Source organism: Xiphophorus maculatus, chromosome 7, assembly GCF_002775205.1.
Source record: "Xiphophorus maculatus strain JP 163 A chromosome 7, X_maculatus-5.0-male, whole genome shotgun sequence".
In the NCBI taxonomy this organism is placed as follows: Eukaryota; Metazoa; Chordata; class Actinopteri; order Cyprinodontiformes; family Poeciliidae; genus Xiphophorus; species Xiphophorus maculatus.
Genome location: NC_036449.1, coordinates 25,551,542 through 25,574,252, shown reverse-complemented (window position 1 = coordinate 25,574,252; position 22,711 = coordinate 25,551,542). Strand labels below are relative to the sequence as shown.

The following is a 22,711-nucleotide window of genomic DNA, read 5'->3' as shown; positions in this document are numbered from 1 at the left end:
AATTAGAAAATATTATGTTGCACACATTTGAATGCAAAAAAATTTGTAGACAAATGTTTTTAATGTTGTTGCTGTCAAAAAGTTAACTTTTTGGAGCTTTTTGAATATTTTCAAAAACAAGACTTTAACTCGAAATGCATCATGCAGTATTTGGTAACATCTAATGGCAAAAGCTGAAACTTTTGCCATTCTGTAAACCATTTATCTACCGTCAAACAACAGTGGCAATAAAAGGTGGAATTAGTCTTGCTCACTCTAATGTAATACAGTAACATGACTGCTAAACATGCTGCAGAAACAAAGAATTCAACCTATTTAACACTTTAAACTACTGTATTTGAACCAAATTACCTTGCGATCTTGTCACTGCAGGACATGGTGAGCAACCTCTCTCCTTGAAGCACACCGTCCCAGGTCTGGATGGTGTTACTGGACCGTACAGGAATGGTGCCCTCCCCTGACTCTATTTTGGTCCTGAGTTGGCCTCTTGCTTTGCGGTTTGGGTGCCGGTCTCCCTGATCTGAGCAAGAAAATTATCACACATACAGCAGAAATTCATATTTTAAAAAAAATAATAATCTCAGTCAGACCAATGCTTTGCTAGCATGATAACCCGATGAACAGAATGGATTAAATGATATTATAAACCAAGCACCAACTACTGCAAAGGAATAAATCTGTGCTGTTACAGGTCAATCACCTGGGAGTCCTGTGTCCCCCCTCTAGCTCCGCCCCTGCTTGGGGCATAAAAAGTGAATACTACAATATAAACGATGCATAAAGCAACATCATTTAAGATATTAAAAAGCTTATAATGGGTAATATTCAGAAAATATACATACATGCAGTATGTATGCGATGCACAACGGCACATCAGGGCCATTCACATGTAAATTAAAAAAAAAAAAAAAAATTTTAGAAAAAAAGGAGAAAAGTTTTGAGTTTGAAAAGTCAAAAATCTGCTAGAAAAAAACCTGCAACTTTGAGATCAATTGCAGGAATTTTCCAGAAAAAACATTGAATTTTCTGAACTCAAAAATGTCCTTGTTTTTTCTAGAAAGCTTCTGAGATTAAGTTGTTTTGGCTGAAATTTACTCTTCCTTTTTTTTTTTGATGACGCCTATGGTTACGTGAAAACAACAAAACAATATAAAATCATCAAATTTAATTTTTATGGTTTTACAAAACATATATTTGCATGACTGCCAAGTATCACACATTCAGATAGAATGACAAGCACCAAGCTGCCCCCATCTTACAATGTAGTCCTCCATGTAGTGAACACAAACGTTTTCATGATTTTACCATTCAGTTTATATTTCTTAAGATAAGATAAATCTTTATTGTCATTGTCACAAGAACAATGAAATTTAAATCTTTCTTGGTTCTTGCATTTTTTGTATCAGTACCTGGATGTATATTTAATTTTACTTAAGGCAGAAAGTCTTGTTTCGTTTTGGAAGACACTGCTAAACTGCATTCTGTCGCACACAGGATCATGATAATGTATTTAAAGAAAAAAATAACATCTGCATTTTTTCTTAATCTTGATTTTCTAATTATGTGCTGAAACAGTAACTGGGAAAATGTTTTAGAAGTGTCTGTACCTGTCTCCTTAGCTTCTATGCAAGGGGAACACATTAAACATGTTTACAGGCACTGCTGACAGATTGAACACTTTGGAGAAGTCTTTATCATTTTTCAATTTAGCATAGTTGAATTAGCCTACAACCTTACTGCCAGTGGTGTAATTATTTGGACATCATTACAATTGTGTTGCATTTTTAGCAGCATTTTACAAAAAAATCCCTCACACTATTAAATTGGAGTGTTTACTGACAAAGCCAGTGTCTCCAAAAGAAGAAAGCAAAAAATGTCGTCCACATTATGTTGTCAAAGTTTTCTGATGTTCCACCAGCAGGCACCCGTCTATTCACTGACTAATTGAATGTGGCTGTTTTCTATTCAGCCTGCCATGTGCAATGGAAAGCAGCCTGACAAGAGTACGAGGGAGGTTAATCAGACAGACAGTGGTTGGGCTGGGTAGGAGAAAGACTGATGGAGGGCGACATAGAATGACTAAACGCTCTAATTACCAGCGCCTTGTTCAAATGCGTCTGTGAAGCATATTTTGGACACTGCACTAACATTCAAATAAAGCAAAGCATAACTCTACATTTAATTAAAGAAAATCAATCAGCGGTTGGAGCTGAATTCTGAGTAAAAACGGGAAGAAATTGAAAACGAATCCTCAGAGCAGAGGAAGAGATATGGAGATAGAGCCGGCTGGTTTCGCACCTTCCACTCCGGCTTCGTGCGGAGAGAAAATCCTGGCGTCTCCGCAGGGCGAGGTGCTGATGTAGAGGTGAAACTGAACGTTGTCCTGTAACCTGTAGCCTCCTTTGTCACATGGCACAAATATGGACTTGTGATGGTCCTCTTTTATGTTGCTACAATCACAAACCAATGGCAAAAAACGAATGCTTGTCACATTTTATATAAGTCATAAAAATGCAATCGGAATATAGAACATTTGTAGAAATGTACATCTGCACTTTACAAGACTGAACAAAGGATGTCTTTATCCACTAACCTGAGGTAGAACTCCAGCTGGGTGTAGAGGTACCTGATGAGCGAGCGTCGGGCGATTATCTCTGCATGGCAGTCGTTTAGTGCCAGGCCGCGGTCACTCATGTACTCACCGTTGATGCACTTGGTTCCCGTGGAGACACAGATGACCTGTGCTTCCTTCACATCAGTCCCTGTTGGGAAGGTGGCGATAACACAGAGACACCCAGGTGAATCACATGTGTCCACACACTAAAAATGCTGGTCCTTAACTAAGAAAAGGCAGACTGCTTTGAAGGAGAGGCATGCCACTTAAATAAGTGTCAATAATGGAGAATCCTAGCAGTCAGCTTCGTTCCAGTTATCTTCAGCTGCAGAAACACACACATACACACACTTCTGTCTCCTGAAGGGCAGATGCTTTGCCAGCACCAATAAACTTTAGAATAGGCACATGTCAGTCACTGGTCGTCAAGTAAGCCTTAAAAAGTTCCAGTTTTTAAAACAAGATTTTTACTTCACAGAAAGGTAATGTACCTGGTAATGACACAGCAGAACACTGTGAACTCCACTCTATTATTCTCAGTTTATACACACCACACTCAATGGGAGCACATCAAAAGAGGCACAAATACTTCAGATATTCCCAGTATTTGATGTTCTAGAAAACTGTTAAGAGAATTGTTACTTCTGCTCTTTACAAATATTATTTTTCAACTGTGTGTCATTGGAGAACCAACAAATATCAATATATTTGAAATTATGAGTCAATGAAACTGCGCTATTCAGCAGCATACTTGCACTACCGTAGTTGCCTGTTTGATGATAGGTAGCATTAGTTAAATGAAATAGGCATGGAAACCATAATATGAACTAGCAAGGTTACAAATTCTTTGAAGCAAAATTTGTGAAACATTTTTTTTGTAAAAACTAAGACTATGAATTCTTTATTCAAAGAATTTAATATTAAACCTATCATCATCTTTTCAGGTCAGCTGGATGTATCCTCACACTTCACAAATCCCAAACAGGAAGGTTACTAGAACTGGAAATAATAGGATGTATGTTTTCAGAAAAGAAGAGATAAATACTGTCTTTGTTTCTGCCTATGGTGTGATACACAATAGATATTTGGAATACAAAGGTAGAAGAATAAAACGTGACTTTCTTGATATCAATCTGATTCTTAACTTTTTTTTAAAGAACTGGTTGAAGACCAGCTCTAGCAGCTGCTCCGATTTACTACTAGAAATTCCTGCAGGGAATAGGGTTATGATCAGATGTCTAGATACATCCAGAGGTATGTAGTTATATGAGACAGAATGATGTCTGCTAAAACTGCCAAACAGAACGTTGAGAAGATGCATTTGGGATCCTATTGTTCATGACCCAATTAATAACCAAAGCACTTATCTCTTTCCTTTAATTACCCTTCCAAATAATACTTTTAAATGACCAAAGACTTTTTTGTAAGCACGGAAGGCATCACCGGGTCTCCTCTTCCTATATTACCTGTTGTCATGACGACTCCTGCCAGGACTTTTCTTCGTGCATGAGGGGAGGTGAAGTTGTCTGTCAGCTCACTGAACTTATCCACCACCAGGCGAGAGACGGCGTCAGCCAGAACCTGCAGACACAGACAAGCGTGCGGGAGGACATGCACATAACCGCACAAACACAAAACCCTCGCCTCAGATATGTCAGCTTACAGAGCATGTCTGATGCTATCCGCCTCCGGAGCGCTATCTACCTGTCACTATGCTCACATCCAGCATCAAACGAGTCAAAGCGTTAAAACAGCAACAAGTGAAACTGGGCTGGCCCCCTCTGAAGTAAACATAACAATCTTTTAAGCAACGCTGTTGGAGTTTGGAATGACAGTTTTAGTTTAGCATCTCCCTTCTGACAACGAATCAGAGCAAAGAAAACAAACAAGCAAATGTGCGCCTCAGTTGAGAGCAAAGTGCTCGTCTGCTTTCCGGAGCTTTAATCTCCAGCTGAACATTTGAGGAAACCTAAAATGAACTTCACACATCTTTAACTTTTGGACAGCCCGCTCCTCGTGCTGGGTCTTTAACCACTGCTAATGTGATGGAAAATGACGACAACCAAAAGGAGAGATGACGGCTGGTTGATCACAAATTAAAGAAATCAGTCTTATATTACTTCCCTGCTACTTCAGAGTCTGAGCCAGATGACTTCGGTTTTCATTGCCAAGGACTTTTATTCTTGGCCGTAAAAATATAATTTTCTTTACCTCTTTTTTACTCTTTTCTCTCATAAAATACATTTCAGTTTACTTTTTGTTTGTGCAATAAGACACAAACAACAATAAGAATATTGTAATTAGAATAACAAAATTCTAATTGTAGTTAGAATTTTAATTGTAAATTCTAATTACAATCAAATAAGAAACTTAAGATAATGTCCAAATTCTGCCACCTCATTTTCTCCCATAAGTGTTATACAAGATAGAAAAGTAGAGCTGAAATTAAATATCATGCAACGGAAAATTAATATGAGAAATTACTGGGAGTGTCAAAGCTGAAATGGGCTTCAGGACAAGATGAGAGGGTGAACAAAGAGAAGAAAGGCCTGTTGACTATGTGTCAGGCTGATTAGCTTTGCTGACTGAGTTATTTCTCTTCTCACACTGGCTCCCATCTAAGACAATTAACTTCACCTCTCTGATAACCTGTATGAATGAGACTTCAATGACAGCTTTATAGATTAGTACAGTTGGAAGGGCAGATGAGTTGAGAGTTTTGCTCTTTGTAAACCAAAGTACAATGTTCGCTTCAGACGAATATGTTCCTTTGAGGTGTGTTTCACCTCTATCAGAACCTACTACGGTAAAATCTTGTCATCAACATAATCAGGGGTAAACATATGGGCAAATTCTGATTCAACACCAAGAAGAATGAGCTTCTGTAGCAATAACTTTATGTAAGCCTGTGTTGGTGTTACCACTTTTCTTTACGATGTTGCTTTAGTTCATTAAGGTCTGCAGAGACTCATTCATATGCAGCTCTAGATTCTGTGATGTTTGGGATCAATGTCCTATTGACATTTCAGTTTGGGCCAAGCTTAAGTTGTCACACAAACAGCCTCAACTTTGACTTTAGAGTACTTTGGTGTACAGAGGACTTCTTGGTCGACTCAATGCCTGCAAGTTGACCAAGTCCAGAGTCTGTTAAAAACGTCCTAACCCTCTCCCAACATGTCTGACACTTGTATGAGGTGTAAATATGATTCTATTGGCTTTACTTTAAACTTTTACTGTGTTAATTTAAATAAATTAATTACGTAGACTTTAAAACTTTAAAATTTCAACACTTAATCACATTTTTTAACATACAAAGGTTCTAGTTCAGGGGTCTCAAACTCCAGTCCTCGAGGGCCGCTTTCCTGCAACTTTTAGATGTGTCTCTGCTGCACCACACCTGAATAGAATAATTAGGTCATTAAGGCTCTGGAGAACTGATCTACACAAGGAGGAGGTAATTAAGCCATTTCATTCCAGTGTTTTGTACCTGTGGCACATCTAAAAACTGCAGGACAGCGACCCTCGAGGACTGGAGTTTGAGACCCCTGTTCTAGTTGGAGCCTTTATATGTACGTCCATAAATCTGACGCACAAGTGACATCAGAAAAGAACTGAGATGGACGACCAAGCCCCTTCTCTCGCTGTTGTTGAGCTATGTCTACTTATTCAATAAATAATTTAACAGCAGAAAGGTTTTTTGAGTTAAAAATGCTGCTTATTTTTCTATTTATATTTTTTGATTAAAATGCAATTAGTAAATTACAGACCCTGCAATTAAAAATTTTAATCGATTACCATCACTACTTTAATTGGTCTTGTGTGTCTAAATGATTTTGTTCCTGAAATTCTCTTGACCAGCCATACTTGTGCAGTCTAAATAAATTGTAGTCAATCTATTTATAAAGTGCCGATTTATAAAGCACTTTACACGACAAACAGATCTATTTTGTACCTGTAACTGCCTTAGCAAATGAATCCAGTGTAATGCAATTGTACATTACACTGGATTTATAATTAATTACAGACATTCCAGCTCCAATTTAGATTAATAGATGTAGCTCTTGGACTTTTTTCCATTTTAACGAGGAGCTGCATTGTCTGACTCTGAGGTGAATTTGCTATTACATTCACTGCTAGGAACACAAGCTTTCTGAAATGTTTTCCATTCGTGAATAATCGTTCTCCCTGCAGAATGGTTGGCTTTAGTCACTCTGACACCTTACAAGCAGTACCAGATTGATTGGCAGCTTCAATTGCTTCTCCAAGGTCATTGCTAATGTATAAGTTGGCATTGTGTTAAGATTTCTGCTATTATAAAGGTGGTCACAATGCTGACTATCAATCAACCAAAGGATTGTGATTAGCAGCTGGTGACTTCTATTTTCCCTTAAGTACCATGGAAGCACTAAGGGTGCACTTAGTTTTTTTCCATAACTATACATCTAAAATCGTCTGTATCTCACCAGGCAGACAAATGTACAGCAATATGCAGTCAGAAAATAACTGATGATATCTTATAAGCTTAGATACTCATTTCTGTTAATATCAATGTCAGCTGTGCCCGTCTTTGACACCCCTCATTGTTATATAACTTTGCACATTTGTGCTGCAGACCGGCACTAAGCTGTGCCCTTACTATCGGCTGAACACATGAACACTGAGTGACTTTAACATTTAGACGTTGCTGTTTCCATCATCAAGCTACCTCAAGACAGATTTAATATCCTCAGCTTTATCATAGTTCAAGATGGTGAACGTTTAGTCGCACATTTGCCCAGGTTTGGAGCCCAGAGAGCCGTAATGTTGGCTGAAGTGAATAAAATTATAGGACTAGTGTGTGAGGTGCAATAGGAGTTGGTGCAAGATATTGAAAAGAGAAAATTACATTGGGTGTTGTTTTCTTATGAGACCCATGGGTCTTGTGCTGTGTATCACTTGTTGGGTTGTATGTGGGTTTTAGAAATTTCAAAAGAAATCATCAAACAGACTCAACTATAACTACACAGAGGCATGCTTTTATGAGGTAAAGACGAGCAAAGACCTGGAAATGTTTCTTTTCTTCAAAATTCACCTGTTTCCATTTTTATTCTATTATTAAAATAACTATTTTAGTCAGTATATAATATTAGGATGATTGTGTTCTACTTAAGATACTCCTCATTCAGCAGTGTCTTATTTAGCCCCTTTTAACGACACATCTCACTTCTGCTTAAGATCTTTGCAGAGGGCCAAATTTCTTGAAGTTAGAGGCTAATCTTGCTTCCTCTCTGTTTTGATATACATTATTGATAACTCAACTTATAACATATTTTCTTTGGTATAGAGGCTATAATATTCTCACTTTTGCTGTTCTTTCACTATAAAACCTTCTTAAAGCATACACTGACCATTAAATTATACTTATAAGATACCTATAAGATTATATCTACAAATTAATAAAATCTATGGTATTACATTTGTGGCTTATCAATTGCAGGACAATAATGTGATGTATAACAATGGAGGAAATACCACCTTCACTACGTAGCAATCATATTAAAAACGTGATTTTTAATATGATTGCTGACGCATTATGAAGCTTTGTTTCATTTGAAATTTCAAGATTTCAAGAATCTTGAAATTTTTCAAGATTTTGAAGAAAAAAATATTTTGCCACTCAACATCTATCTAGTTTCCCTTTGGACCTAATGAAGTATTTTTGATTTGAATTCAACTCAAAACGATACCTGAGTAAGCATTTGTTGAATAAGGAGCATCACTGAACCCCTTCAACTACTACCTGAAAGGTGTACATGGTACCAAAAGCACCATATACAATCCAACATCCCCTATTCAGGTTGGATTGTATTTCTGATAAATACTCAAGATTAAACTAATTACAATCTAGTTTCTTTGTATTTCTTTGACACTAGAGAAATCTAAAATGAATAAAATGTCTTACCTGGGGAAGGTGAAGTTGCAACCCCTCTCTTGGTATGGGTTGCCTGGACGGTGTCTGGTCTAGCTGCATGTTGAAGAGAGCAGAGAGGGCGGCCTGTGCTGCCCGGGCTTTAGCCAGCTTTTTGTTGCGCCCTGAGCCTTCAAACGTCTCTGAGTCCACAGTTACTGACATCACAAAATTCTTGGCGTGACTCTCACCACTCTCTGAGACAAAGTCATATTTGAGGCCTGGCCTGAGCTCATTGAGGATCATGACCGGGTTTTTGCCAGTGGAGGGTGAGCTGAATGCAGATGGAGAGGGCAACGGAGCCTGGACAAGGTTGCTGCCAGGTGGTGTGGGTAATGGATACTCCCCTAGTGAGTTTGTACCGTTGGAGCCTAGATAGAAGGATTCTTCAGGAGGAGCTGGTGTCTCAAAACCATTGAAGAGCATGTCAGGGAAGTCCGCTTGATCTGATGTAAAGTCTGTATTCACTGTAAGTGTACGGCCCATGGCCAGGTGAGCCTCAGACGCATTGGGAAACTGAACAAAGGAACGCAGCGCTTTCTCAGCTGCATTTAGTTTAGCTTTCTTCTTGGTTGGACCCATGCCCTCAAACATTTGCCCATTGACCTCCACAGTCATGACAAACACTGGTGCATGGACCGGCCCAGTCTGAGACAGCAGTTTGTACTGGAGACCTGGTTTGATCTCATTCAGCTGCATCAGAGCATTCTTAGGCAGCACCGGTCCAGGTGTTTTCTTGCGCTTCTTGGCTCGGAACTTGGAATGTGCGTGGCCATTGTTGCCCTCCTCTAAGGGGCGCTTTCGACTGCCATGGCCGCTTCCATTGGGGAGCTGATCACCGACTCCCATCCCGTCTTTGCAGGACACGTTGTCCAGGTTTCGGTTTTCCTTAACGTCTGTGCTGCTTGAACCTGCGGTGCCCAGAAAGAGTAACTTACAACGCCTTCGTTGCAGGATCTTGTAAATGCAAAATTTATAGATTCCTTTATCACTCTTTGGAACTGAACCAATGATTTGTGTTCCTTTATAACAACAAGATAAATATAGTTAGGATTGAATTTCTAAACCTATTTCACAAGGAAGACAAATACAAAAACATCTGTTTCTTCAGAATGACTTAAAGCTTTAGCGAGTACCTTTGCAAACATTTTACTTTGCTATCTTTACATTTAAAATTAAACTAACTAATATTCATGTTCAACATTACTAAAATTAGGATACAATAAAAATATATTGTAGACATTGAAAACACTTTACATTGCACAGCGACAGGGCCTTGAGAATACCATGCAAACAAACAACACACACACACACAAAAACCAGACCAAAAGGGTTTATTTTCACCCAGTTTATCTTAAATTGCTAATGTTTCTGAAGAAAAACCAAAACCAATTATATACTGAACTAAGGGGAACACATATCACTGATTCTAGTTAGCAAAGTGGATGGAATGTTGGGAAAAATTTTCATTTATAACATCCTTCAGCAAAGGCTTGATAGGTTACTCCTTGCGGTACTCAAGAGAAAGAGAGGCCGCAGTGTGCATGAGTGGGATTGTAGGTTGGGTTGAGGGAGTGCAGGGAAAGTAGTGCAGGGGGAGGAAGCTGAGGACCAGGCAAATAGGAGAGTACATCAAAGAGGCAGAAGGAGAAGACTCCACCTACTGCAGGATCCTAAAGTCTCAACTGGTGACACGGTGGAGGTTAAAATGCAGTTTACACCATTTACATGATTTTATTTTTGAAAACAAAGACTCCCGTATTTAAAATGAGGAAAGTCTGAAGAAACAAAACAAACAAAAAAAAGTTTTCTAATGAAGTGCCATTCATAAGACCCTGCGCCTCTGAGATCCCCCCCCTTGGAGCTGTCAGAGAGCAGAGTGTTGACAAAATGTCTTGACATGCCATTACCAACTGCACACTGCCACTGACATGTCCTGAGTCAGGAAACAAAAACAACAAAAAATTGATTCTAAGATCACAAACTGCAACTCATCCAGTTTATGACCTGAAAACATGCACTCTTTATGTAGTCATGCATTTACAGCATTGGTATTGGTGCATCGCAAAAGAACCTGAAAACAAATGCACAAAGTGAAGTTTTTTTTGCCACCAAAACAGTTTGGAAGCTAAACCTGAACTAGATCTTGTATAACATTAATTCTTTCTGGAAAACAGTAACTTTAGCACCTTGACCAGCACATTATGTGTTTTTTATTTTATTTTTATTTTTTTTTACTGTATTTCCATCAGGGGAAGAGTTACAAGGTGCTGGTCATTTCACCCTTCATCAGACTTTTGTAGCTTCCTACTTTTAGAGGACCACCTAAGCATCATTGCGCCACCTAAGCATCCTTTCATAGTCACCAGAGAGATTTGTTGTACCTATTTAAACATAGGATAAGTCAAAATAAATTACTATAATCTGCAAATATTCTAATGGTAGGAAATGTGGTAATTTGATTCAATAAATCATTGGTAATTTCACAAGTTTTGTTGGTTCGTCTGAGTTAACTTTCTACACAAAGGTTGGTAGCTAATAGTATTTCTTCAATTCTACAGAAAATATATTTGTGGTGTGGTGATGGTAAATAAAATTAAAAAGTCATGTCTGACTCAGACATGTGTCATACTAACACATGAATCAGATATGTGTTAGTATAACAGATATTTGGAGAGACAGAAGGACAAATACCAAAATTGGTTGTCTGTACAAATTTGTTGAAACCAAAACAGTTCCCTGTTATAGGGTCTATTGGACCAGTTAAGAGCCAGTGCTAGTTTAGCTCTGGAACGGTTTTGGTGGAAAAACCCCATGAAAACAAAAAAATATCCAGACAATACCGCACCAATCAGAATGATGCTGGGACCTGGACTCTTGAAATACAGAGTATTTAATCATGTACTACTGTGTTAAATTTGAGGTTTAGCTAATTATGGTACATCTCTTTAACATCTGTGTCTATGAGGTGTTGATAGTCAATAAAACAAATTAACATACATTAAGAAACCTCTTGCATGCTGCACAAATACAGTGAAGAAATGACACACAGAACAATCTGGAGCTTCTTTTTCTGTTACCATGGTGCACAAAATTATTCAGTTACATACCTCTTACCCATAAATAAAACATTTAATAATTTTGCTTATTGTAACAATGAGATTCTTAATAGCCAGCAGTGGTGAAAAATCACCAACTGAATCAGACATAAAGGAGGTAAAAAACGCATAAAACAAGAGCCATGCATTAAATTATGGTACAGGGATGCAGTTGTTGTCACTGTCATGCTGGAATTTGTGTAATCAGCATTTGTAGACAATATTAATTATAATGGAGAGAGAATATTTAAAATATCCCTTCCAAATTAACTGAGTGAAACAGACATGACTTAATTTTAGGTGTAACTTTCTTGTTGGGGTTTTGTTTTGGTTCATTTCACTAGATAAAAGAGCTTCAAGAGCTCCCTGGGTTGTCACATGAAAGCTAAAACTTTTTTTCTTTTCTTCCTCTGGTGTCCCCTTGGTATTAAAGAAACAGGATTGTGTGAGCGAGGGCTGTGTTTTATCTTCAGATACATCTTTTATGTATATCTGGCAGTAAAAATGTAAGAACCAGGCTTCAGAGCCTTTGAAAGGCAACAAAGACAATTTTGTAGCTGCTTATTTCACAACACATCATATCATTCTACAAAGTGAAGACAAAAAGTATGACATTACAATCAGAGTTGTTCATTCTTATCACGAGCTAAGGTATTGTGACTACAGCTGACTTTAAATGTGTTTGTTGTGGGCATTGCAAACAAAAATGTCTAAAGTTCAATAAAAGACAGAGGAGTATCTGAGGAATCATAGATTTGGAGATTAGCTCTAAGAGTTGGTTAAAGTTGATGTGGCATATTTATGTGTGGATGCTTCAGTCTGAGTGTATTATTTAAGAAGGGGCATAAAATAAACTGTCATTTTGAAAAAAGTACATCCATCTTTCAATTCACGGCCTTTAAGTATTTGGACTTTTTTTCTTACCCAGTTCTAAAATTTGTTAAATCTAATCCTATAAAGTGTGTGTGAAAAATTAATTCTTGCAATTCCCGTCGGACTGAAGTTAAAAAGTGGTATTTTTTCCAGTGATGTAACCAGTTTTTTTATTCTCATTTATAAGGATCAACTTACCATCTTGAATTTGAATGCACAATGCCTCAAACATCTGTGGGAAGTTAATCTTTCACAGTGCAGACAAAGCTTTTGCACAGTGTTGCACATTAAAAACTGTTTTTGTTGGACATTTATTGGAAGATTTCAGTAGCTGTATAAATTCTACAATGCTAAATACATAACATGGTGCATTTAACTGGGGCTGAAGCAGTATTTAGCTGTGGTAGCATATTTTATTATGCCATTGGAACTTGATGCACGTATGCAATAATGTGACAGGGTAATTATTGTCTAGTATGGTAGAGGGTTGATTATTTGATCTTGTTGTCCAGCCTCAAAACCAGGGGCACCTAGAAGTTAATGAGTTGATTTAGTCAACCTATAATAATACTAATAATCTAGAAATTGCTGATGTTAGAGTTATGTATTAGATAAGATAAAACAGATGTAGTTGTGAAGAATCACACAGCGTTCAATTACTTCAAGTTACCATGGAGATGGTTATTGTACACTTGAGGATAGATTTAAATATTTTTAGAACCTGGCAAAAGATAGATCATTATATCATGATCAGCTTTAAAAAATTCTTTATTGCTACTACAACTATATTCTCACTCAGATCTAAATAAGCAAGTATTTCCCAACACACATTTTTTTTCATTTTCCAAAATATATTTTAAAACTTTATTCTTCAATTATTTTGGTCATTAGACAAATGCTTACAAATTTATTTTTAAAAAAGTAGTATATAGACAACAAAAGATCACACTGATTACGCAACACATAAAAAGAGAAGGATAAACAAGCAGGCAGACAGAAAGGAAGGAAGGAAAGTAAAGGTAAAAAAAAAAGATGGATGAACAAATGAGAAAAATCAAGATGGACTCACTCATGTTTTCTTCCTCATCCACATCCATGGTGTCAGGTTTGTTTTGACCTGCGAGCAGCCTCGCCCCCGCTGCACCTGAGGATCGGAGGACAGGAAGGCAGACCGTGTAAGCGCAGACGGAGCAACACACAACCACATAAACATATTCAGAGAGCTTGAGTGGCTACAGCAATGATGAATTTTCTCGCTTGACATAGCAGCACACACACAAAGAAACATGCACAGACTGCACTGTGTAAGGAGCTCCTGATGTAAGCATATAAATATTCAGAGACGGAGAGATATCAAGGTGAGAGAGGGGCCTAGGGCTGACAGGCCTTAATAGCAGGAGCAGTCTATTGTGACTTTAATATCCCTGCGATTAGACCTCATTTCCCACTGCCTGCAGAGAGATATGCAGCTCCTGACATGGCCAAGTCACTCCACTGCTGCACACATGTGACTTAGCCCAAGGTGGAGGGAGCGATTAGAGATCCATTAAGCAACACTTTCAAACCAACATCGAATCAAATGATTTCCTGTAATTGGAAATATTCGCTCCAACTGACAATGACCAGCAAACCTTTGGACTGTATCACTTTTTTAAAACTCCAGAAAAATAATTGGCAGGGATTTGTGAAAAGTTGGTTCTAAATGTACAACTGGGTACCTTCTCAAGAGTCTACATAAAACAAAATTGAAAGCTTCAAATATTACTCCATTTAGACAACACTTTGGTAGACAACAACTTGAGCAGATATGTCTCATTACATGTTTGGACAACAAAAAATCGGAATCAGGACAACAAAGAAGTAAATGTTGCAAGCAGTGATGGAAAGCACCATGTATGAAAGATGTTTTATACTTTCTTTATTCATTCATTAAACCTTTGACAGTTTATTCCTTCATTACATCCTCGGTCAATCCATTCATCCATATTCTCGTCTGTTTGTTCATCCATTTGCTTCTTCCTTTATCTGTCTTGTTTGTTCATACTTTCCATCCTTTGTTCATCTGTACCTTAGTTCCTTCCTTCATCAGTTTATCTGATGTACTTGCAGACACACTGATTAACTTATAAATATTCAAGTTAATATAATTTTGGTTATGTCTACCAAGAATATACATTTCAAAAACCAAAGTCAGTTGCATAAGTGATATCAGTGTCTCATGTTGCCAAAAATAACTGCTCAACTTGGATTGTATTGACTCCAAAAGTATCACAAAAACATCAGAGAACAAAAAAAAAATGTTGTTAAGACCGGGGAAGATGAGCACAATCTCAGGTGTATCAGAAAAAGAAAGTAAAAGTTGCAAAGAGAGAAGAAACCGAAATGAACATCATACAGAGAGCGAGTGAAGGCAGAAAAAAGATGGCACAAGTGATATGGAACAGATTGTGGTGAATCCATTCTCTCTCTTATTCGCCTTCCATCATTGCTCCCATTCCTCAGCCAGACACTTTCTTAAACTAAAGTAAATGGGCTAATTAATCTGAGCTAATGGTGGGTGACAGCAAATATGCTAGCACAATTATCACCCTATTAACGATTCATATTCCAACCCATAATTGAAAATGAAAAGGTGGGGTGAAGGGAGGAAGGGTGGGAGATGGGAGTCATTTTTCTCTGGTAGCAGCAGGCAGGTGCGCTGTGCTTCGGCGCGCTCATTCAGCGACCCAGAACCAAACCTACTCTCGCTTTCCACCGCACACGATGCGGCACAATTTTCTATTTCCAGACTTTTAATTATTGGTGCTGGTATATAATGAGTAAACAAATTAGAGCTCTTACATGAACACAATACTAAATGTAAAACATGACTGATTTTAGCATGCACTTTTATTCTCATTACTCCTACTGCCCAGTGTGGGCTGTGTAGTCTAATCAGCAGCCAATGCAAATGTGTCTGTCAGTTTTGATTTTCACATTAGACCGTCTTGGTTATAAAAGTCTAAAACTGATTCTGAAATCAGCTGCAATCAGAGGCTTAAGTCTCACAAAGAACTGTGTAGGATGGGCGCCTTGAAATTTCAAATGACTACAAACTCCCAAAGGGTAAAGAGATTTGGGAAAGGAGAATTTAAGATTTTTTTTTTTACCAGTAACATACATTTTTGAATGGACAAAATATACGATTATTTTTTTAAAGGGAATATGTCTGAATGCATATTTGTTTGTACCAGCATATAGATAGTTGGATATGAACACATATTAAATACTTATTACAAAATGTTACACTTCAAAAACATCAATGTAACACAACTTCTGTAGAGTCGCATTAGGAATTCAGTTACTTCATGAGTTCTTCTTCTGCTTCCAGTTATTAAATAAATGTAGATTTCATGTGCAGAAACATTCAATGTTAGTAATAAGAACTGTAGTAAATCTTTTGGACTTCAAGTTGAAAGGAATGTTCTCAACATCCACATTCTCTCTAGACAGGTGTACCTGAGCCTTGAAAAGTTAAGCTTTGTTTCATAAACTTGCAGGAATGCCCAAACAACAGTGCATGAGCTGGTTACCAAAAAAACAAGAATGTGTTTCGAAATATAATGCAGATAAATCCGGAAAATCAAATTGAATGACTTTTAAATAATTTATTTGACTTATTGTGTGAAATAACATCTCCAGTGTTGGTCAGTCCAAAGGAAACAAACTGTAGATCTGCACATGGCTGGAATTGGCTAAAGGACCATTAGTAAACAGGTTAGTGAGAAGGCAACTATTGTGTGAAAATTGAAGACAGGAAAAAAAAACAAAAAAACTGTACATTTTCCTCAGATTGAGACTTCATGCGACATCTGACTTAGTGGAGAATCAATGATCATGATAAAGGTGAAGAATAAGCCCAGAGATTAAAGGTAGGACCTGGTCTATGACCTAAAGAGAGCTCAGACCGCAGTCTTAAAGGTTTGAAGTAGATAAACATTTCTGCTGAACTGTCTGCAAACCTGGTCAAGAAGTACAGGAAATGTTTGACTCCCGTACTTATAGAAAAAAAGCTCTATTCAAATACTTATTTCGTCCAATAAAATGCAAATTAAGTTTTTATTTTAAGTTGTAATATTTCCCCACATTTGAGGTTTACCCATGACAGACTTCTCCATTCTTTGTAAGTGGAAAGATTTGACAAATTGGTGGTGCATCAAACACTTATTTTTCCCACTGCAGATGGAAGAGACATTGCATGTTTGCATAAGCAGAAAATGTCATACTGTGCAACTGCCCAGCATATGAGCCCTACAGATTTCATGTTACCCTGATATTTATATCAGTTTGATATTAAACCAGTGGTGAAAAATGTCAGTCCTTAAGGCCCAATATTCTGCATCTATCCATCTATTATTTATACACACTCATCCTTGCAGGTGCTGATCTCCAGTAGGACACCAACCCTTAAAGACTGCAGTTTGCTAAAACAATGTCAGGGGGCGCCCTACACACCTAGTGTTTCCAATAGCAGGCTACTATGGGGCAATATAGTGTAACGTGAGATTAGCTTGATTATTGGAGAGATGTTAAGAGTTGTAGTTGAATCAATTTTGTATCAGTTGTTACCAAAAAAACAACAACTCAGTGCCAGGAGGCTTATTTGGTTGTCGAATCTCAATTATACCGCTTTTATGTTGCACATTTAGAAATTTTTCTACGCAACAAACTTAATTCCTGGTTTTTGCATGGCGTATTTGACAAGAAGTTGAGAGAAATGTCATAGAAATGCAAGGAGGAGTTTAAAAGAGTTTCAAAAGACATGTTTACTTCTGATTTTTGTCATTGTGGATGAAGCAAACAAAACTAATCCAGACATTTGGATACATGTGGATTTCTAAAAGAAATGGTAAACCGAGACAGGGTTCCGGACAGATGTTGAAACTGACCATTTCTGGACCTAAATGACAGAAGCGGAGGACTTTAAGTGAGTCGAAAGAATCAAAGCAAAGACCTGCCGACTGTCTCCCTCAGCATGAATAAGCGATATACCGTCATCAAGCTGTTGTGGTTTCAGGTAATTCTGAGTGGACGCCAAGGGAGGCAGGGAGGGAGAAAGATGAGAAAGAAGATGAAAAGCCTCAAATTCAATCTGGCATGGTGAGAGGGGCTGAGGGGGAAATAAGGCGTTTTTGATTTGTCTCTCATCCCTCGCCTTGCACTGCGACGGAGCGATAGAGCATAGTTGCTGCGGAGGGAGTGCCAGCAGTGGACGGCTAGGGGGAGGGTGCAGGTGGGCTGGGTGGATGTAAAGGTAAAGGTGAGAGAGGGACAGAGGACAAGAGAGAGAGAAAATGCAATCCTATTCCAAGAAAAAGAGAATCATTATCTCCTTTAGAAGGGAGGGAGATGGAAACGTTTGCCCTTGGCAGGCCAAGCAGTTCGTACTGTAGCAAACAACCTCTCTACGAAGGCAAGTACTGGAAGGTTTCTGAGAAAATTATATTGGAATGTTTTCAAACTAAAAAGGTGTAATGGCGAATAACTGTACTTTTATAAATCAGAAATTAATGTAAAACAGGTACTTGCTGAGTCAACTCCAAGGAAATTAACTCAATGACAATTAAAATGAAGAAAAAGAAAATATCTTGAGGATCACCGTATTTGGTACAATAATCCATTGAGTAAAGAGGATAATGATGAGTCAGTCAAGGATATGTGGGAGTAAAAACGGTTTCCGAATAAAAATCTGAAAACTGTGGCAGGACTTTTGTATTGGACATCTTTGGGTCGATACTCAGTGAAACTACAGCAGAACTTCTTTTAGGGTCACAATTAGATTTCTAGAGATTGAAGTGTTTGCCCATTCTTTACTGCAAAGTACCTAATTCAGAATGTCAATCAGTCAGAATGGATGCACAGTTTTGTCACAGATTCTCAATTAGATTTAGGTCAAGACTTTGGCTGGGACATTCTAGCAAATTAATTTGATCTAATCCATTCGAATATGGCTCCGGTTGTAAATTTCAGGGTAAAAAGGTAAAAACGTCAAAAATGGTGAACTACTTTGGGTCTACAATGCAAATCCCAATAAAGCATACTAAGAAATATGGTTGCATGGAGACAAAGTGTAGAAAAACTAAGGGGTGGGAGTCAATATTTTTGCAATGCTTTGTACTTGCTAATATGCAAACACAAACTTTAAGGTGCCATGAAGGAAAATTCTTTCCAGCAAACCTCATGTCCTCATTTTCTAAGACTGTATTTCTCTTATAATTAAGAGATTTATGTGAAGTCTAAAACTGTATAATCTACTTCTTAAACAAAGGAAATGCCCACATCTGAAGCCAAGTGGTTGTCTGATAGGAAAACATTTATAGTCTAATCTAGCCAGATATACTATTTGGAAAGAACGCTGTGTCATCAAAATCATTCCTCCCATTTACCAACACATCCATTTATTTCTGACTTTTTGTGCCATAACGACATTTTACAGGATGGTCACCGCCCTGCTTTTTTCTTGTCTTTGCATTTAACTTATTCGTCTGACCTTTCAGCACAAATGGTAAGAGATGGCTCTAAAAATACATAGGATAGGATCTGCTTTGCTGAGAGAACAGTTCTTTTTAAGACTCCTCTTCTATTGTGTCTGCAGTCTTTCTTCCAAAGGTTACCTGGTGTTTTAATTTGGAGGATACTCAATGAGACTGTGATTTATGATAGATTTGAACATATAAACCAGTCATTCCACCGAAAACAGACTACAAATGGAAGTAATTAAAAACAACTGCCAAGATACCTTACATGTTCAAAAATCAAAGGATATCTAGCAGGTTCTTGTTACTGTGAATAGAAAAATCCAGGCCTTCACAGTAAAAAGAGACTGTACATGTATAACTTTCTTGGTGAAGTGAAAGGAGGGAACGATTGCTACGTATATACACCAGGTCTTGATGCTTAATTCCTTTTTTTTTTTTTACATAAATCCAATTCTTTGTGAATGGTTTATGGCCCCAAGCGACCTGCGTGAAGAAAAATTCTTCCCACTAACAATCATATCCAAGATTTGGATATGATTGTGGAGATTTTTTAGGAAAACTGAATACTTTTTGGTGGTGTCATATTTCTTCACATGACTGAATACAATGAATGTGGCTTGGAATATAATATTTTTTCATGACTGGGTGTGTGTTGTCATGTTTGGTTTTTGTTCATTAATAATGTAGATATAAACACCCATCTCACCATGTCGTCTTTTATTCATTTCACTAAAACAATACGTTTCGTAGTTGTGCTGTGACTCCCTTTTAATCTCTGACAGACACACACAGAGCAACGCTGCCTCCGTTGTTACGATGAATAATTAATGACTGTTGGTGGCAGAAAGGCTGTTACATTTCACTGTTACTGAGTGGCTGTGTTCCAATGAATAAAATGCTTAAATCACACTAATGAATACATGTAATGTTAAATAAGACGTATCACTTGACCACTTGACTAATGAACGTAAAGAAATCATGACCCCTAATGAAGCCAAAATAACTGAGCAATGTCCTGTTAGTAAGTATCTATTTAGGTACCACAACTACAGTATATATCCTTACATCAAAACTATAAGTTTTAAGAAAATTATTTCACAGTATAGCATAAAGCAGAGTCTAAATGTTCCCAAGTGGTACATGAACTAATGCACTGTTGGTGTAAAATATCCATTTAATTCCTTCAAAAATTGTGTTTAAATGAAGACAAAACCATGAAACTTGAAGTTTCTTGGAAGCTTTATATTCATAATCTTGTATCAAACACATTGTAATACTTTAGTCTTTCATAAATCATTGGATATCATTAATATAAGAAATATTTGGCTTCAGTAATAAAATCCATTCAATGGCTATAATGATAAAGTACTGATGGGTTACAGCCTTCAATTACACCTTTATGGTGTATGAATTACACCTACAGTATATAGTATATGAACTCAATCACTAGTTTACTAAAAAAATCTCAACTTTAATAAAGGTTGCACTAAAAACCTTGGCTTTTTATTTCTCTCCTACTATTTTTACAGTTCATTACTGGCTGAAAATGTTTTGTCCCATTTGTGGTGGAATTTATTTTGTATAAGGTTTGTTGAATACAGTTAACCTTTGCTGCAGAGAAAGTTTCCAAAGTAGTATAAAAAAAGCCAAAGGTTGCATAGATGAATGGGATTTGAAGAAAAATAAAAGGAGAAATGTTATCTACAGTTTTACAAAACACTTTTCAAAGTCATTGTTTTGAAAATGTCGAACAAGATCCAAAGAATTTGGCACTTGACTTTTAGCAACCCAATAATGAAAAGTTTTTTTTTGCAGCAAAAGTGTGTTTCAACTTTTAGTTCATTTAGTTTTGAATGATTTATTCAAGCTGAATAGAGACTATCTGCTTCTGGCCTTCAACTTGAGCAGAAAACCAGTTGAGTTTCTTAAAGCAAATGACTGATAGTAAGATAAATAATGTTTATAGTAAATATTATAATATATTTATGTGTATAAATTATTATAGATTGCAATGAAAAAGTATTTTTCCCTTAACAGATTCATCAGACAAATAAATAAGTAAATAAATAATGCAGTTTTTAGATGGTCACTTCATTCATTAAAGGATAATAGTTTTTCTAACTGGCCTGTTTGAAAAGAACAAATTGAATGTTCTAGAGTGGCCTAGTCAAACCTTAGAGGGTACCGTGAATAAAAAGGTGAAATAAACTGGTTACATGAGGTTGCAAAACTTTACCATTTCTTTAAATGCCCTTTTGATTGTATTTGATTCATTCTGATTTCTAACCAGTTTATCTTGGTTTTGCTTTACAAATTATAAATTATTCTCCTAAATTTGATACCAATCATTTTTTATTTAACATTATTATTGTATTAATTTCCAGTTTGTAAAACTTTCCAGTTTGAAGGGAAGTACAAAGGTATAAACTGAGAATTTAAAAAGTTTTATATTAACTTTCTATAAAAATAACCGAAAGCCCAAATTCAGTAATGTTGATGTTAAGCTAAATCGCTAGGATATGTATAGGTTTAAAAAGTATTAAGACTGTAATACCTTCTTATTTAAAACAACAACAACAACCTTCTTATGAAAAATTGATCAAATATAAAGAACTAGAGCAGCAGGAGCAGAGAGGTGTGGAAAAAAGCAGAGAATCAACCTTTTACTGTGTTCCAGCTTTTTTATATGTGACAGTCAGTCATTCATCATCATGGAGTGCTGATGGTGGAAGTAAAGAAAGGTGGCAAAAAAACAGAGCCAGAGTATCAATATGAATTTTTTATTTGATGGATTTTATGGAGGACTGCATTTCAGAAGGCTGGCGGAGTCAAGGTTCACAGAAAAAAATGAAGGCAGGGGAAGATTGAGAGGCCAGGTAATAAAGGCCAGGAAAGAGATAATAGTGTCCCTGGATATAAAGAACAAACACAGTTTTTGGAGCTTTGCAGCACAGCCAACCATACAGCTGTATTTTAAGTTCTGTGTTTGATTGATTTTCCTTCTAAACCTGCTCACACATTTCCACTACGGCAAAGTAAAAACAAGTTTGAGGTATGTTTTGGAAAATAAATATCAAATATTAACGATAAAACATTGTCTTACTGTTGGACTTAGGCCCTACTGGTTTGGCAGCCTTGATTTTTCCCAGGGAACGATCCAACAAGGTATGAGCAACCTTCTTTTTGAAAAATTTTTTATATCTGTTTTGGCAGTAATGTTCAAATACAATCAACTTCAAGTTTCAGCGAAGACAGTCCACTGGGATCTGGACAACACTCAATCTTTTCAGAACACTCAATAACCTCCAAAACAGAGTAACGCGAAAAGAAAACATGCCAACAGAATGATGTGCACAGCATCAGTATAGTTCAGTATTTGTGGTTGACCTCTTTGCGGACGTTTCTGTGGAACATTGCAGATTTGCAGATGTTTTCTCAAAGGCATATCTAAAATATTTTTCTTCAAAAATAAATACAGCTTGTGAACGTAACACTTAGGCTCAATGCTAGTTGACACACCTTTGGCTGGCGTTTACAATGCAGTCGACCCAGGAGCAACGTTTATTTCCTTGGTGCTGATTGGCTGTACCCTGTGCAGAGATAAGGAAGGCTGTGGATGTTACCTTCAGAGGAAGATAGTTTCAAATGTAAAACTTATAGG

General features: G+C 37.1%; 1 protein-coding gene across 3 annotated transcripts in view; it reads right to left on the bottom strand.

The window, feature by feature from the left end:
* Nucleotides 1-22,711, bottom strand: part of LOC102232610 (double-stranded RNA-specific editase 1-like) — a 129,815-nt gene that overhangs the window by 10,596 nt on the left and 96,508 nt on the right. For all 3 annotated transcript variants that reach the window (XM_023336484.1, XM_023336483.1, XM_014469597.2), the window contains 6 exons: nucleotides 13,602-13,676; nucleotides 8,556-9,472; nucleotides 4,081-4,195; nucleotides 2,594-2,762; nucleotides 2,299-2,450; nucleotides 352-520 (listed from right to left, as the gene is read on the bottom strand). In XM_023336484.1, coding sequence (XP_023192252.1) covers nucleotides 352-520; nucleotides 2,299-2,450; nucleotides 2,594-2,762; nucleotides 4,081-4,195; nucleotides 8,556-9,472; nucleotides 13,602-13,629 — 1,550 coding nt within the window. In that variant the 5' untranslated portion in view covers nucleotides 13,630-13,676. The remainder of the gene's footprint in view (nucleotides 1-351; nucleotides 521-2,298; nucleotides 2,451-2,593; nucleotides 2,763-4,080; nucleotides 4,196-8,555; nucleotides 9,473-13,601; nucleotides 13,677-22,711) is intronic.